At 35.5% G+C, this 13,669-nt stretch overlaps 1 protein-coding gene across 17 annotated transcripts in view; it reads left to right on the top strand.

The window, feature by feature from the left end:
• Positions 1–13,669, top strand: part of PTPRM (protein tyrosine phosphatase receptor type M) — an 808,815-nt gene that overhangs the window by 466,576 nt on the left and 328,570 nt on the right. For all 17 annotated transcript variants that reach the window (XM_019755757.3, XM_019755755.3, XM_074340349.2 and 14 more), the window contains one exon: positions 2,104–2,206. In XM_019755757.3, coding sequence (XP_019611316.1) covers positions 2,104–2,206 — 103 coding nt within the window. The remainder of the gene's footprint in view (positions 1–2,103; positions 2,207–13,669) is intronic.

Raw genomic sequence — 13,669 nt, 5'->3', positions numbered from 1 at the left:
CAAAAGATATAATTTGAGAAATATTTCTGGGCATATGCAACTGTGCAGAAAATGTCTGCACTTCAGACTAGAGGAAATGGAGTTGCCATCTGGTATGGGATATGTGACAGCAATAAACACGTTCCATGGCATTTTCTTTTTCCATTTTTCCCCTTTGGGTGGACGAAGGAGGTAACTCTTTTAATCAGGGGTAGCTAGATAATATTTATCCTGACTTTTATATATATTTTCCCTCTTTCCTAATTTTACAAAAGTTTTTATTTGGAAGCAAAGGAAGGGAAATGCTCACAACTAAAGTACTGTAAGCATTCCACTAGGTTTCGACAGAGGGAGGTTTGGGATTTTGTTTTTAAGGAATTATAACTTAAGGGAAAAGCTTTCATTAGGTAAGATTTTTTTATGAGCATAAACTTAACTTGAAGTTTAATATGCACTTGATACTTGATATAAAACATTGGGTTATAATAACAATATGGAGAGTTAGAAAAGAGGAAGAAGGCCTTGGTTGGTTAGGAAAATGAAATAGATCGTACGGATGAGTCCGTAGAAAGACCACTGGGCTTGGAATCAGAAAATATGGGCTCTAGTTATAACTTTTTTCATGTACTTCCTCTCTGACCAAGTGAATTGACCTCTGGATGTAAATTAAGATGATATCATCTGGTGCATAATTTATTGTGCAGATTTAAAGAGGAAATGTATATCAATGTGTATACCTCCACCCCCACTCCTTTTTTTTTTTTTTTTTGGTAATTTTTCTCCTATGGGTACCATATTTCATAGATTATTATTTGGACCTCAGATTAAGGTCCATAGATTAATATTTTTGTGGACCTCAGATAGAGAGCTATTCTCTGTACAAAATGTAATTCTGTATTATGAATTGGTGTTAATTTTTAATAGAATTGGAGTTAATTTTTAATGCTGAGAAAATCCAATAAATGGAACTGAGGTATTACTCGTGTCTTTTACATGAAAGCTTTATATATATAAGAGATTTTTAAAAACTATATTTGCAAAAAATCTCTAGTGCTCTCATCAGGTACCTATACCTGTGGGTCATAAAAAGACCGTGTGCCCTCTCACATCCCAGCCGTCATGAAATGATTTCTCTTGTCCGTGGTGATGACAGAATTACCATAGAGTTCTGCTGTTATCGTCTCGTAATAAGACTTAACAATCTATAAACAAAAAATGCCAGGAAATCACCTTGGGAATAGGATTCACATTGGAAAGAGAACTTACATTTGTAGAATTATATTTGCCTGGTTCTCTTTATCTATTACCTCTTTGAATTCTCATAATAACTCTAGAGGGTAATTTCTCCTATTCAAAAGATAAGTAAACTAAAGCTGCAGAGATAATTAATGTGCCTAAGCTCTTATGCTGGCTAAAACAAAACGCAACAAAAAGTCAAGCTAGTGCCTTTCTTACTTCAATTCCCATATCTTTTCCAGTCAGTTTTTCCCTGAGAACCCATCAGTAGTCACCAATTTCAACAAGCCTCTCTGGCTCCTACAAGTCTTTTTCAGACCCCCTGATGGATTTCTGGGAGAGAGAGAGAGAGGGAGAGAGAGAGAGAGGGAGAGAGAGAGAGAGAGAGAGAGAGAGAGAGAGAGAGAGAGAGAGAGAGAGAGAAAAGAAACCTCTTGGAAAAACTGTAAAGTTCAATTTTATGATCCTAGTAATTATTTCTTAAATATGCATTTAAAGTATATTTTTAAGAAAAGTATATGTACAGAAAAGCACACAAATTATAAGTGTATAGCTCGATGAATTTTCACAAGCTCACTACACCCATTTAGCAAGAATCCAAACAGAAATTCGAGAAACAGAATATTACTAAGGCCTCACAAGCCCCTCTCGTGCTCTCTCTATACTTAAACTCTGAGATCAAAGAAATCAACTAACACTGGTTTCTGCAGTTGTCCCTGATATTTTCTGTAGGCTGTATACTTAGAGGCTGCTTGTGGTCAGTTGAGAGCTGCCATTTCATCTAAGAGCACTGTTTTTCTAAATGATCTTTGTAAATGAAAGTTGAAAAAAAAAACTGAAAAGATAAACCAGAAATAATGAGTGTCCATCTTATGTATTTTTCCCCAGCACCGTCTATGCCAGCTTATGAACTTGAGACCCCTTTGAATCAAACTGACAATACAGTGACAGTCATGCTGAAACCTGCACACAGCCGAGGCGCACCTGTCAGGTAATGAGCCGAGAAAGGGGTGGGCTGGCTGGCTCTAGAGAGATGAAAATAAAATCAAATTGATTAATTTCTTAAATGTGTTTTCTCCGGATTAGCTATAAACCTCAGTCAGCATGTAAACCGATATCTTTATTAGCTCTTAATTAAAAGAAATAACTGAGAGAAAGGAAAGTGCTTTGATGTGGGGTGATCAAGTATTGTGTAAAGAGTTTGATTCTGATGTAAGTGGCTTGTTCTTTGAAGATAAAGAACAAAAGGATGTTGAGAAGTGACTTTACTTCTAAAAGGTAATTGCTAGCTAGCTCCGATGTAGTTACTCAAGGGCACCTGACATTTTTATCCTGAGCTCTATTTTCTAAATGGACCTGTTTGTTTGTTTGTTTGTTTGTTTGTTTACCTGAGGCTTTAAGTCACTTAACGTTTAGTATATTGGCTAATTTCTCAATTGAATATGTGGTGTATAATTTTTTTAAAAGAAATAGATGATTGGAAAGAGTATTGTGAAGTCCTTATTTGAATAGATTTAAGTTTATTACCAGCATGTAGGTCTCATTTCTCATTCCTTGATGATTTATATAGCTAAGAAATTACAAAGTGTAACTTTTACAGTGAGTGAATAAAATAAATGATTCTTCTTAGGAAGGAGCAAAGAAATGCCTGAATAACTCTTGAATATGAACTTGTCAAACACTCGTTAATCTATATAAATGAAATTTCTACTTGTTTCCAAGGGATTTAGATATTTTATACTAACAGAAGTGATTCCCTTCAAAATAATCTATTACTTTCAATAGCATATTCCAAGGAAACATTTACATTCACAATTAAGACTATATAGGGTTTGTTTTCATATTCCTTTTGTAGATTTTTTTTTTCGTTAACTTTTTGAAACTTGGCTCTATTTGGTCATGTTTTCACTATAGTATCGTAAGGTGATCAATTGCTTTCTCTCTGATTTCTTTCTCTCTGATAAGAAAAATATACAAGTTTCAGCCCACAGAGTCAAGAGTAAAAACAAAATAACATTAGTTGATAATGAAGTCAAATTAGGGTGAAATCACAGAAATTTGTATTTGAAAAATCTACAAAATTTCCTGAAACAATTTTTAATTGACTCTGTTCACTTACTCAACACAGTAGCTCATGTAAGGCATTTATGATTGCCATTCATAAGTCTAGTTTGTGAGAACACTGTGAAATATGTAAGAGCTCTGTTCCAAATTTAAGGCGTTATTACTGCTGGAAAAGTGATACCACTGACACCACTTTCGGTTGATTTGGGTTGATTTGTGCGTGGTGTTAGAAGTTGCATTAATCTGAATGACCCAAGGCATACACATTCATGAGACTGCTATGCAAGACCCAAGTATACCTGGCCAAGAGTTAGACTTTTTTCATTCCAGAAAGCTGAAATTATTATTAAATGAAAATTGACGCTCTGACCTTGGCCTTGGGAGCATCAATTTTTCCGACAGTTGCCCAGACTCAGCATTCATGGGCCATTAGAACAGGAGTCAGTGTTCTACTGCAGAAGGATCACAATAAAATGAAAGGGCACAGGTCACTCACTTTCAGTGCCTGAAAACGCAAGAAAGCTGAAATCCTAACCATTTCTCCAGCCAGTTATTCCCTATTCTACTTTATTCTTATGTAAACTACTTTTACACATTTTCTATTCTTGTTTCATTGTTCCTTCAAACCCTCTCAGTTAGATTTCCATCCATGTCTTTGTACAGATCTTTCTAAGTTTTCAAATAGTATTCCTTTGGGCAATCTACATTAGCATTCTTCTCAATCCCCCTTCCCATATCTTTTTAAAGTGTCGCTTGCATTCCAAACTCCTGTTCATATTTTCTATCATATGTGTTGCTAAAGCATGGTTTTGTTACTGTTTTCATTTAAACCTTTCTAGTTCTTCTTGGAGACTTTGAAGCCTTACTGGTTAGTTACGTGTAGCTATCCTCAGATTTCTTACTCTTCTGTCTATAAAAATACACATTCAAATGCTCGTCAGAGTGTCCAAAATACATAGCTTTCACTACAGGTCTTACATCATTTCATTAGGCACAGCTCTCTACCTCTTCTAAGATCTCAGTTTATGTTGTCACATCCTCTTTCACAGTTTTCCAAGTTCAGCATTGCTTTGCTTTGATTAAACATTATCTTGTTATTGGCCAAATATCCCTTGAATTTGACAGGGTCACTTCATTCTGCCTCTTTCATACCTTCTTCCACAATGTTAGCATCTTGAAATTAATAAATTTATTATCTGTGTTCATCATCTAAACCTATAATGCTAGAATCAAGATCAATTCCTGTGGGACACTATTCAGTAAGCATTACAGGGAAATCCACTACAGAAATCACTTTTACTGGAAGGATGCTTTTCCTAAATGGGTAAATTTTATTGGCACAAATTTAAGACAGGAAAGTATCTCAACCTCACCTGTCAAAAGACTTTTTTTTTTTTTTTTTTTTTTTTGCCAAAAAGTGAATATGCTCAACTGGTTCATTATTATAGTACAGCATAATGGCACTGATTGTCTATTGAATAGATATGGAAGACCAATATATCTAGAAAGATAAGTATGTAGAGAGAAAAAAATTCTATAATACTCTCAAACTAAATTGGGTACATGAAAATTTTCAATTTCATTTAATGTTTAGAGAAATAAGAACTCTGATTTGGGAATCATAGGGATTTAAAATATAAAGCCATAATGTAGATTAAAACATTTGAACACATCTGGAAATTTGCAAAATGCACATGTAATCAGACTACGATACAAGAAAGCTTTTCCCAAGTGATAAGATAAATCCTAGAAGAAAGAGGGGAAATGGAAGTGAACATCTGTTTGCTTTCCTGGATTTTACACAATATTATGTCATTGTGTGATTTCCAAAACCCATTCTTTCAATTCATTTTATTTTTCTTCAATCATATTCATTGGTGTTGAAAATTCAGTTGTACTTCAGTTGTGCACTTCACTAAGTAAGGTGGGTGTGTATTGATTTCACTACAAACACTCAGCTTGGTTAATGCAGGTTCTTGAAATTGCACTCAACTCTCAATGTAAATGATTGTTGTCTTTTTATTGATCAACACATCAGCTCTGTCACATAAAATTATTTAAATCCTGAGATGGCCAGGAAGAACCCAGATTCCATCATTCCAGCCAGTAAACCAGCACATAGGATAGAATTTTAATATCTGTTCATAGATTTATTTTTTTCTTTAATAAGACAGGTAAAAGCTTAATTTTCTTTTACTCGTTTAGAATCACCTCTTTTCGCTGTCTTTTCCTCTCCGCTGTTCATTACATGTAGACACAATCCAGCAGTGAAAACCTTTGTAATTTGCCAGGAAAAGAGCAGCTCTGAATAAAAAATGAGTTTTACACAAAATGTTGTGCTTTTTGTGTGCAACAAAAATTCTCTCTGGGACTTTATTCTTATGTATATTTCATACTGCATGTAATATTCCCCACTAATCATGTTTTACACCTTCTAATGGTCCATATGCCTGAGACTTAATCACATTTTGAACCTTAGGTGATTGTGTTTTCATATGATTCATTTTTGTTCTTTAGGCATTATTGCTGAAATTTGTTGATAGATGTTTTGGAGTTACATGTGTCTTGTTAATTAAAACTCAGTGCTTAAATATGTTAATTAATTAAACATTCTGATATTTATTTCAGTGAAATGTTAAAAGATTAAGTACTCATGTTTTGATTCATTCAGGAGAAATTATTGAGTGGGGAAAACACTTATTACTGTTGTCTGTCCATGGGGACAGAAGGTGGGCAATAATCACATCAACAACCAAAACATTAAAACTGATGTCTAAACATGTGAATGTAACTTTATTTATGGCTGCCACTTTGTTCTTCTAATAAAGGTAGCCCCAGTTATTTTAATGTCTGTGCTTTTATTGTCATTGGTAACTTCTAATATTATGGTTGTCCTCGCAACTCAATGTTTCCTCAACAGTTATATTTAAAAAGCAATGCCATTTGTGAATAGTTTCTGTTGCTGAGAATCAGGATCAAAATCTTAAAGCAAATAGTAACCTCATTCTCTTATGAATAGGGAAGCAATGAGGGTATAAGGAATGGAAGAAATATTTTGCGTTACCTTTTTAAGGTTGTTTCCTAGGTAGGTAAGATTTCAAATGAGATAGGAAATAGTTCCTGTTCGTAAAAAGCAAGCATAGATATTTTATTCACCCAAAACACTTCTGATGAAAACAAGAATTGTATAGTAACTTCAGGTTCATATATAAATCAAGAATTTATCTTTATATAATATGTCCATGTTTTTATTAAATTGATTTTGCCTTGAATTGATTATTGTGGTAGACTTTGTAAATGTCTGCTGTTTTCATTTACTCCTCTCTGTCATTTTTTCCTTATGCTGCTTTGTTAACTAGGAAAATGTATACTCATATTAAAGCCTCATTGTTAACTTCTAATACCTGATTTACTCAAACCACTCATCAACTATTCTTTTGTAACAAATTAGAAATGTATTAAAGGATGCTGTTTTTTCTCATTATCAAGCTCTTTGTCCTTTGAAAAATTCATGCTGTATTCTTAAGCAAAGTGAAGGACAAGTTTGCATTCCATTGAAATAAATAGACAGTAAGGTAATTGTATTTAAGAAAATTTCTTACACGTCCAAAAAAATGTTTGCTTTGATCCTGGAGCTATATGAGAAATGAGATTTATTCTCCTTGTGGGCCATCAGCCTAACACTCATGTCCCCAGATGGTTATCACACAGCAGTTTTTGCTGAAGGGACTCAGCATGAGAGTGGAAGTCAGAGTGTCTGTAAAATGTACCACTTCAGATGGGACAGTGAAATAAATCTTTTGATAATAATATTAATGAAAGAGATTATTATTATTAATGAAAGTTAGAGATAATCATACATTTTGGTTTAAAAAGTTTTCTATATTATTTATGAATTACAATTGTCGGTATGGGATTGAATATGATTTGGAATTTTGATATTATGAAGTATATACCAAGTTTAAAAAAAAAAATTAAGCAGCAGCAATCTTTTTGATTGTCTATTGTCTGTAGGTCCAAGCAAAGACATTTTCACTCCATTAACACCACCTTTGGGACATTCCATTCTCTTCTTCATGCAGGGAACCTTTGAGCATATCAACATTATAACGTTCTTGTGAAAATTAAATGAAGTAATGTTTTTGAAAAACACTTCAAACCATACCTCTCACATTGTAAATACTATGTAAGTGGTTTTTTTTCTTGTATGGCTCTCTTTAGACCATGTCAGTAGGTAGTTTGCATTGCTTCTTCTCAGAGGACCAGATCTGGTCATCTAACTTTCCTTTGTGTATCCATATTATTCCAATCTAATATCATTAAAAATTAATTTAACATGAAAACTAAATTATGGATTTAACAATTTTTTCTATCAATAAAATAAATAGAATTTCTGATAAATTTCTGGTAAATTCTGATATCTCTACAGCATTTTTAAATTTTCATTTCATCTGGCTACTTCTACTTATGCATTCGCAAGTTTTTAGGAACTGATATTATAAATGGGTAATGAACTCTATCCAAGCTTCAATTATGGACAACTCTTTTCCTTTTTTTAATTTATTTTTTCAATTATAAGATTCAGTATTATTTTATATTAGTTTCAGGTGTACAGCATAGTGGTTAGACATTTACATAATTTACGAAGTTATCCCAATTAATCTAGTACCCATCTGGCACTATACATGGTTATTACAATATGATTGACTACATTCCCTATGCTTGTATAACAACTCTATAAAAAGATTAGGTTTCCCCATTGACCCCTGAATCATTAGCTAATTACAGTTATTATCAGCTCTACTGAAAAAAAAAATTAACCATAAAACAAAAGGAAACTGATCTGTATCTAATAACTACTTTAAAAGTAAAATTCACAAAATGGTATACCAATGAAAACTCAGCGAGACATGTCACTTGCTTTTCTCAATGAAGTCTAATGTTTTGTGCATCCTTGAAGAACCTCATTCTTCTTCCACTTTCTTTAGAGAAAGATATTTGTGATTCAAATGCCCTTTTAATAATTATGTTAGAATTAAATCTCCAGATTCTACAAATTATCTTTATAATCAGAATAGTTTTGTCCAAGAGTTTGATCCTGGCTCAGAGGAGCCAGTTAAATAATGATTTGAAAATATGTATTATTACTAATTCATAAAAAAGTTCATCCCTTTATTTTATTTTCTTGCTGTAATGACAGTATTATTTTGAGAAAGACAAAAGCTACAGTGTAAAACCTCACAATGCAAAATTTACCTTCAGATCCAAAAGTAGCTTTATTTTAAATTATCCTATCATAAATTGATATATAATTTCCATGACTAAACAATGCTGTGCTCTAAATTAACTAGAAACTACTGAATCTATCAATAATTAATAATCAAGATAATTATGGCCTAAAACACAAGATAGTGTCTGGTGTCATGCATAGCCTGTTAGATAGGCGGAATCACTCTTTCCTCCTTTGTCATATTCTAAGGAGGAAAGTATTCTAATATTGAAATAATTAACTCTGGGTCACATAAATTGTGGACCTAACTTTTGTAATGAGCCCCAGGGTGGAGCGAAAGAACATCCTCTTCGGAGTTAAACCTAGGTTCAAATCCCAGCTCTCTCCACCATTAGCTACGTGACCATTGCAAATTTCTTAATGTCTCTGAGCCTCGGGTTCCTTCCTCATCTTTCCAAAACAAAGATACCATTTTATCCTATGGAGTTGCTAGGATTACGTTTACTAAATGCTCACCAGGTTTCAAGCACCATGCTAAGCAGTGGGGATGCACAACAGCTTGTTAGGGCGGTGAGTAAGCCATTCCCAGGATTTAGGGAAGGAAAAAAATGTAAGGAAAATCAGCCCAGCTGCAGCAGTTCCGGATGGATTAGAGCGCCAGGCATGGAAGCCCTCCCAGCCTTCCTTTCCATTTGGCCCAGTTAAAGTATAGCTAACCCCTAGGGCAGGAGGGGGAGGGGTCTTATAAATGCCAAATGCTAATTTTCATTAGAAACAGGATTTAGAGAAATCAAAACTATTTGGTCCTTTTTAAAAGAAAAAAATAATACTAATCAAAGTGATTGGTGATATTAACCGTTTAAAGTATTGTTAAAGTGAATACTAGAACACTAGAAATTGAAAAATCTAGTTTAGCAATGACTGATAATTTATTGGAAATCACTAATTGTATGAATATTTTTAAATCCCGATTTTCATAAGTAGTAGATATGTGGCATTATCAGTCCCTCTTGCTCAGAAGAACCATCTGGATATCTCTCTTTTTGCTCCTTTCCACCTTCCCTTTACTGCATCACCTAACGCCTTTGCCCTTAGCCTGTGCTAATCACTGCTGTAGTCAATAGCATATGTACTGAGGTGTGTATGCAATGCCTATTGCATGGATATGGCAGTGCTTTTGTTTACTGAAAGCCAGAGTGCAAATGCTTCTCTCAGCTTCTAAAGGAATGCCGTCAGTACACTCAGTGTACGATTGTGGCTAATTCTTGACTGTGGCCAGGGAGAAACCAAGTTTTTGATCATACTGTTTCTTACTTCTGCCATGCCCAAAGGAACCCATGTTTGTCGCTGAAAAGATAAATGTCTGAGATTGGAACGAGAGATTACATGAACACCCTTGAGTGTCATTTACAGCAGAGGCCGTACATTATACACCACTGCCTCCCTGGAGGTCAAGGACATGGTGCTGTGCATTCCCCCATCGTAGGGACCAGCAGCCCAGAAGCCATCTGTCAGGGTAACGGAGGTGGACTTACAAGTTGATTTCATTTTCCATTGACAACAGAGAAAGTTACATGCTGCTTCTTTCTCCCCACCTTTCTGGGCCATCTGTAAATGTTAACAGGGGAATTATTTCAAAGTAGTCTCAATTATAAACCCAGAGCACCAAAAGGTTGCAAATACCTTGAAATAAACAACGTATTGCCTCAAAGCTTTTATGAATTTCAAAGCTTGTATGCCGTTTGCTCTCAGGAATTACTGGGTCTAACTAATCACAATTATTGCTTCCAGAGAGTTTAAGGGATAAATTTCCAAAGGTGTTCCAAGCTAAGACTAATAGCCTTCGAAATTTGCCAAAGACTAACTGATTTGACTATAGATACCTCACTTTCAGTTGATTCAGGTGTTAAGATCACAAATATATACACAAGAAAACATTACAAGTTCTAAGAGACAGACAAAGTCACTTATGGGGCAGACAGATAGTGAAAGCAAACCCAGTATGTTGCTTAGAGGTACAGCCTCTCAGAGCCTAGTAACAGCTCAGAGGATCTGACCACTCTCCTCATGTTACAGTACTTCTTGGTCCTACTTGGGAGGGGGAAAGGGCACAGCCATATAATGAACTCTGTTTTATATCATTCTCTTGAACAGAACATTTATCAGCCAGCACTTGCAAATGTATACAATGTATGATGAGAAAACTGAAGCACATAAAAATGCTGATTCACCTTCTGTTTCATCAAAAAATATTTTAAGAATATTGTAAATGTTATATATTATATATTAAATTTTCTATTATACATTTTACATTTTCTATTATATAGAAAATGTAATGCATAAATGTATTATTATATTATACTTGTAATGGTTACCTGTATTTAGTTTTCAGCTACTTAGTGAAATTAACATTCAATTATTCAACGTTATAAATAGTAAAACGATTAGAAAGGGATGTTAGCTTTTTTCCATATTACCAGGTCCCTTTTAAACTGTCCTCTATGTCCCAGTTCTTCACTTCTCTAGTTTTACCTAAAAGTGTTTTCCTGTCCAGCATCAGTGTATTTTCTGCTCAATAAGAAGTGCTAAGAGTTCTCTGCAGTTATGAATATGTCACTAAAATTCTGAAGTTTATAACATTGAAAAATGTTACAGGAAATTTTAGAGTTAAAATTTGGGTATTAGTCATTCATTCACAAAAATAGCTATTGAATATTTTTCTGTTCAAGTCACTGTACAAGGATGGTGATCAATGCTGCTTAGAAAAGTCCAGGGTAATCTAAGAGCATATGACAGAGGGTGAAATTTCAGTAAGGGAATCAGGATGTTTTATTTAAGCTGAAACCCAAAGGAGAAGTAGGAAGTGGCCAGTCAGGAGCTGTAAGACAGCTGTGGGTCCAAAAAGGAGAGGAGCAACGTATAGAAAAGCTTGGGATAAGAAAAAATAAAGAGAAGTGAACAGTAGTCATCCTAGTAAATACAATTAAAAACACACACATAGTAAATGAGGTATGGCCAGCACTCAGGAGTATTAATTAGATTTAAGCATGTAATGCTGAAAAATGAGCATTTTCCTTGGTTAATCATTATGTAAAGTGTATAATAGGAAATGCAAAATGATCACAAATTGATTTTCATAATTTAGTCTCTGAAATTTAGTACCTCAAACCAAATTAAGTGTGCGATAAATGTTTATTGAATTGAACCCCTTCTCTTTCTTAGCAGAAATAATTATCACTGAAACATTCATAGATAAGAATCTGAAGGTCTAAATCTGCCTTTTAACTAGTCAGACATATCAAGAACAAGAAGGGTTTTAAATATATGTTTTCATCCCTAATTAAAAGTTAAATACATTGCCCCTTCCATATAATACATATGCCTAAAAGAATACCCAGTCTTTACTCTTGAATCAATCTGTTATGTTTTGTTAAATGAGAACAGAAATTCAGAAAGACTACTTAAATAAACCATTGCTACAAATTCAGATTACGTTAGGAAGACGACTAAAATCTTCTACACTTGTACTGATTCCTTTGAAAACTTACCCTGCTTCTCACCTCTCCAGCTCACTAACACCCGCCTTTTCTCCTTTACTTTACATCACCCCCATCGCTGCCTTAGTTCACACTTGTGCCTTTTCAGCTCCCCAATCTGTACCCCACACACTGTGGCTGCAGGGATCTTTCACTCTCCTACTTAGTAATCCGTCAGTGTTTTACCACTGCTCCCAAGTGGATCCAGACTTCATCTATAATGTCTGGTGTCCATCATCTAGCCACTTCCTGGGTCAGCCTCCCCTTCAAGCCATCCTCCAGCTGAAGTCATATACATTCACTACTTAGAATATGCCAGGTTGCATTTGATGCTTCCTTAGCATGGAGTCTTCTCTCTTGTTCCTTCCTCTACCCCAATACACACTTACTGACACACACACACACACACACACACACACACAATCACTCCCGCTCTCTCTCACTAATTGACTCACCGTCTGAGGTGTAGCCCAGATGTCTGCTTCCTGGGACACCCTTCTCTGGCCTTGCCGCTCCCCAGGCCTACCACAGACCCAAATTCATCAGGCTGTGTGGTGATTGCATGTTCTGCTAAACGGCTAGCTCCTTCAGGGCCAAGGCTGCCCTGTGTGATGTAATCTGTATTTCCATCCCTGGCTCTATGCTAGGCACAGACCTCAATTTATGTCTTATTTTGTTTGTAAATAAGTGATTAGACTGCAGAGGGATTTTTATGGGGCAAAGATATGACTGGATTTTCATCTTAGGTCACCCACTGGGGCAAGGACATGGAGGAAGTAAATGGGCCCGTGTGGCTTCCTGATAGATGCTGAATGGGTTATCCCAGGTGGGGGCTCAGGGCTGTGGCCCACATAAACCCCAGGAGGCTGGTAGGTAATTGTGTGGTGCTCTCTCTGAGTTCTCTCCAAATGATTGAAGTTTTACTTAGAATAAATGAAACCTGATCTTTCTGATATAAATAATCATAGGACTTAATCTTTTAGGAAGATGGTATTGCAAATAAAAGAACATGTGGCATGGATCAGAAGCCTTGGGTTGGCATCTAGGCTGTGTTGTTTGTTATTGTGTTATCTTGGGCCATCCTGTGGACTCTTGAGTTTTTCTTCATTTCTAAAATCAGAGTTCAGTACACACCCTACGTATTGATGAGACAAATAAAGAATGAACGGGAGCGGGCTTGTGAGCTTGTGAGCTGGCAGGATGGGACAGGCAGAGAGTTAACAGGAGCGAGCTAGCTAGTGGGTTAACAGGAACAAACTTAAACATTAACTACTTAGCTCTAACTCCCATGGTTAGCACTACACCTGCAAGCTGACAAGAACCTTACATCTATCATAGGGGAGAACAGGACAGTTCCCAATCACAACGGCAGCCCCCTGCAAACTAACAATCACCCATCATAGATGAGAACAGAACAATTCCTAATCGCAGCAGCAACCCCTTGCAAGCTGATATCCATCACAGATGGGAACAGAACATTTCCCGGGAGAAGACAATTATAACGGCAGCCCCCTGCAAATGTAAAGTACCCTACATCCTACATGGAAAAATGTAAAACCACATCACACCTTCTTATTGGTGCAGTTGTCTCCATCAGACTGCCCTGGCAAACTTCTGCCAGTAT

This window comes from Rhinolophus sinicus, chromosome 4 (genome assembly GCF_057876585.1).
Source record: "Rhinolophus sinicus isolate RSI-liver-muscle chromosome 4, RSI-T2T, whole genome shotgun sequence".
Classification (NCBI taxonomy): domain Eukaryota; kingdom Metazoa; phylum Chordata; class Mammalia; order Chiroptera; family Rhinolophidae; genus Rhinolophus; species Rhinolophus sinicus.
The sequence above is the reverse complement of the archived record's forward strand: the minus strand, read 5'-3'. Positions and strand labels throughout refer to the sequence as shown.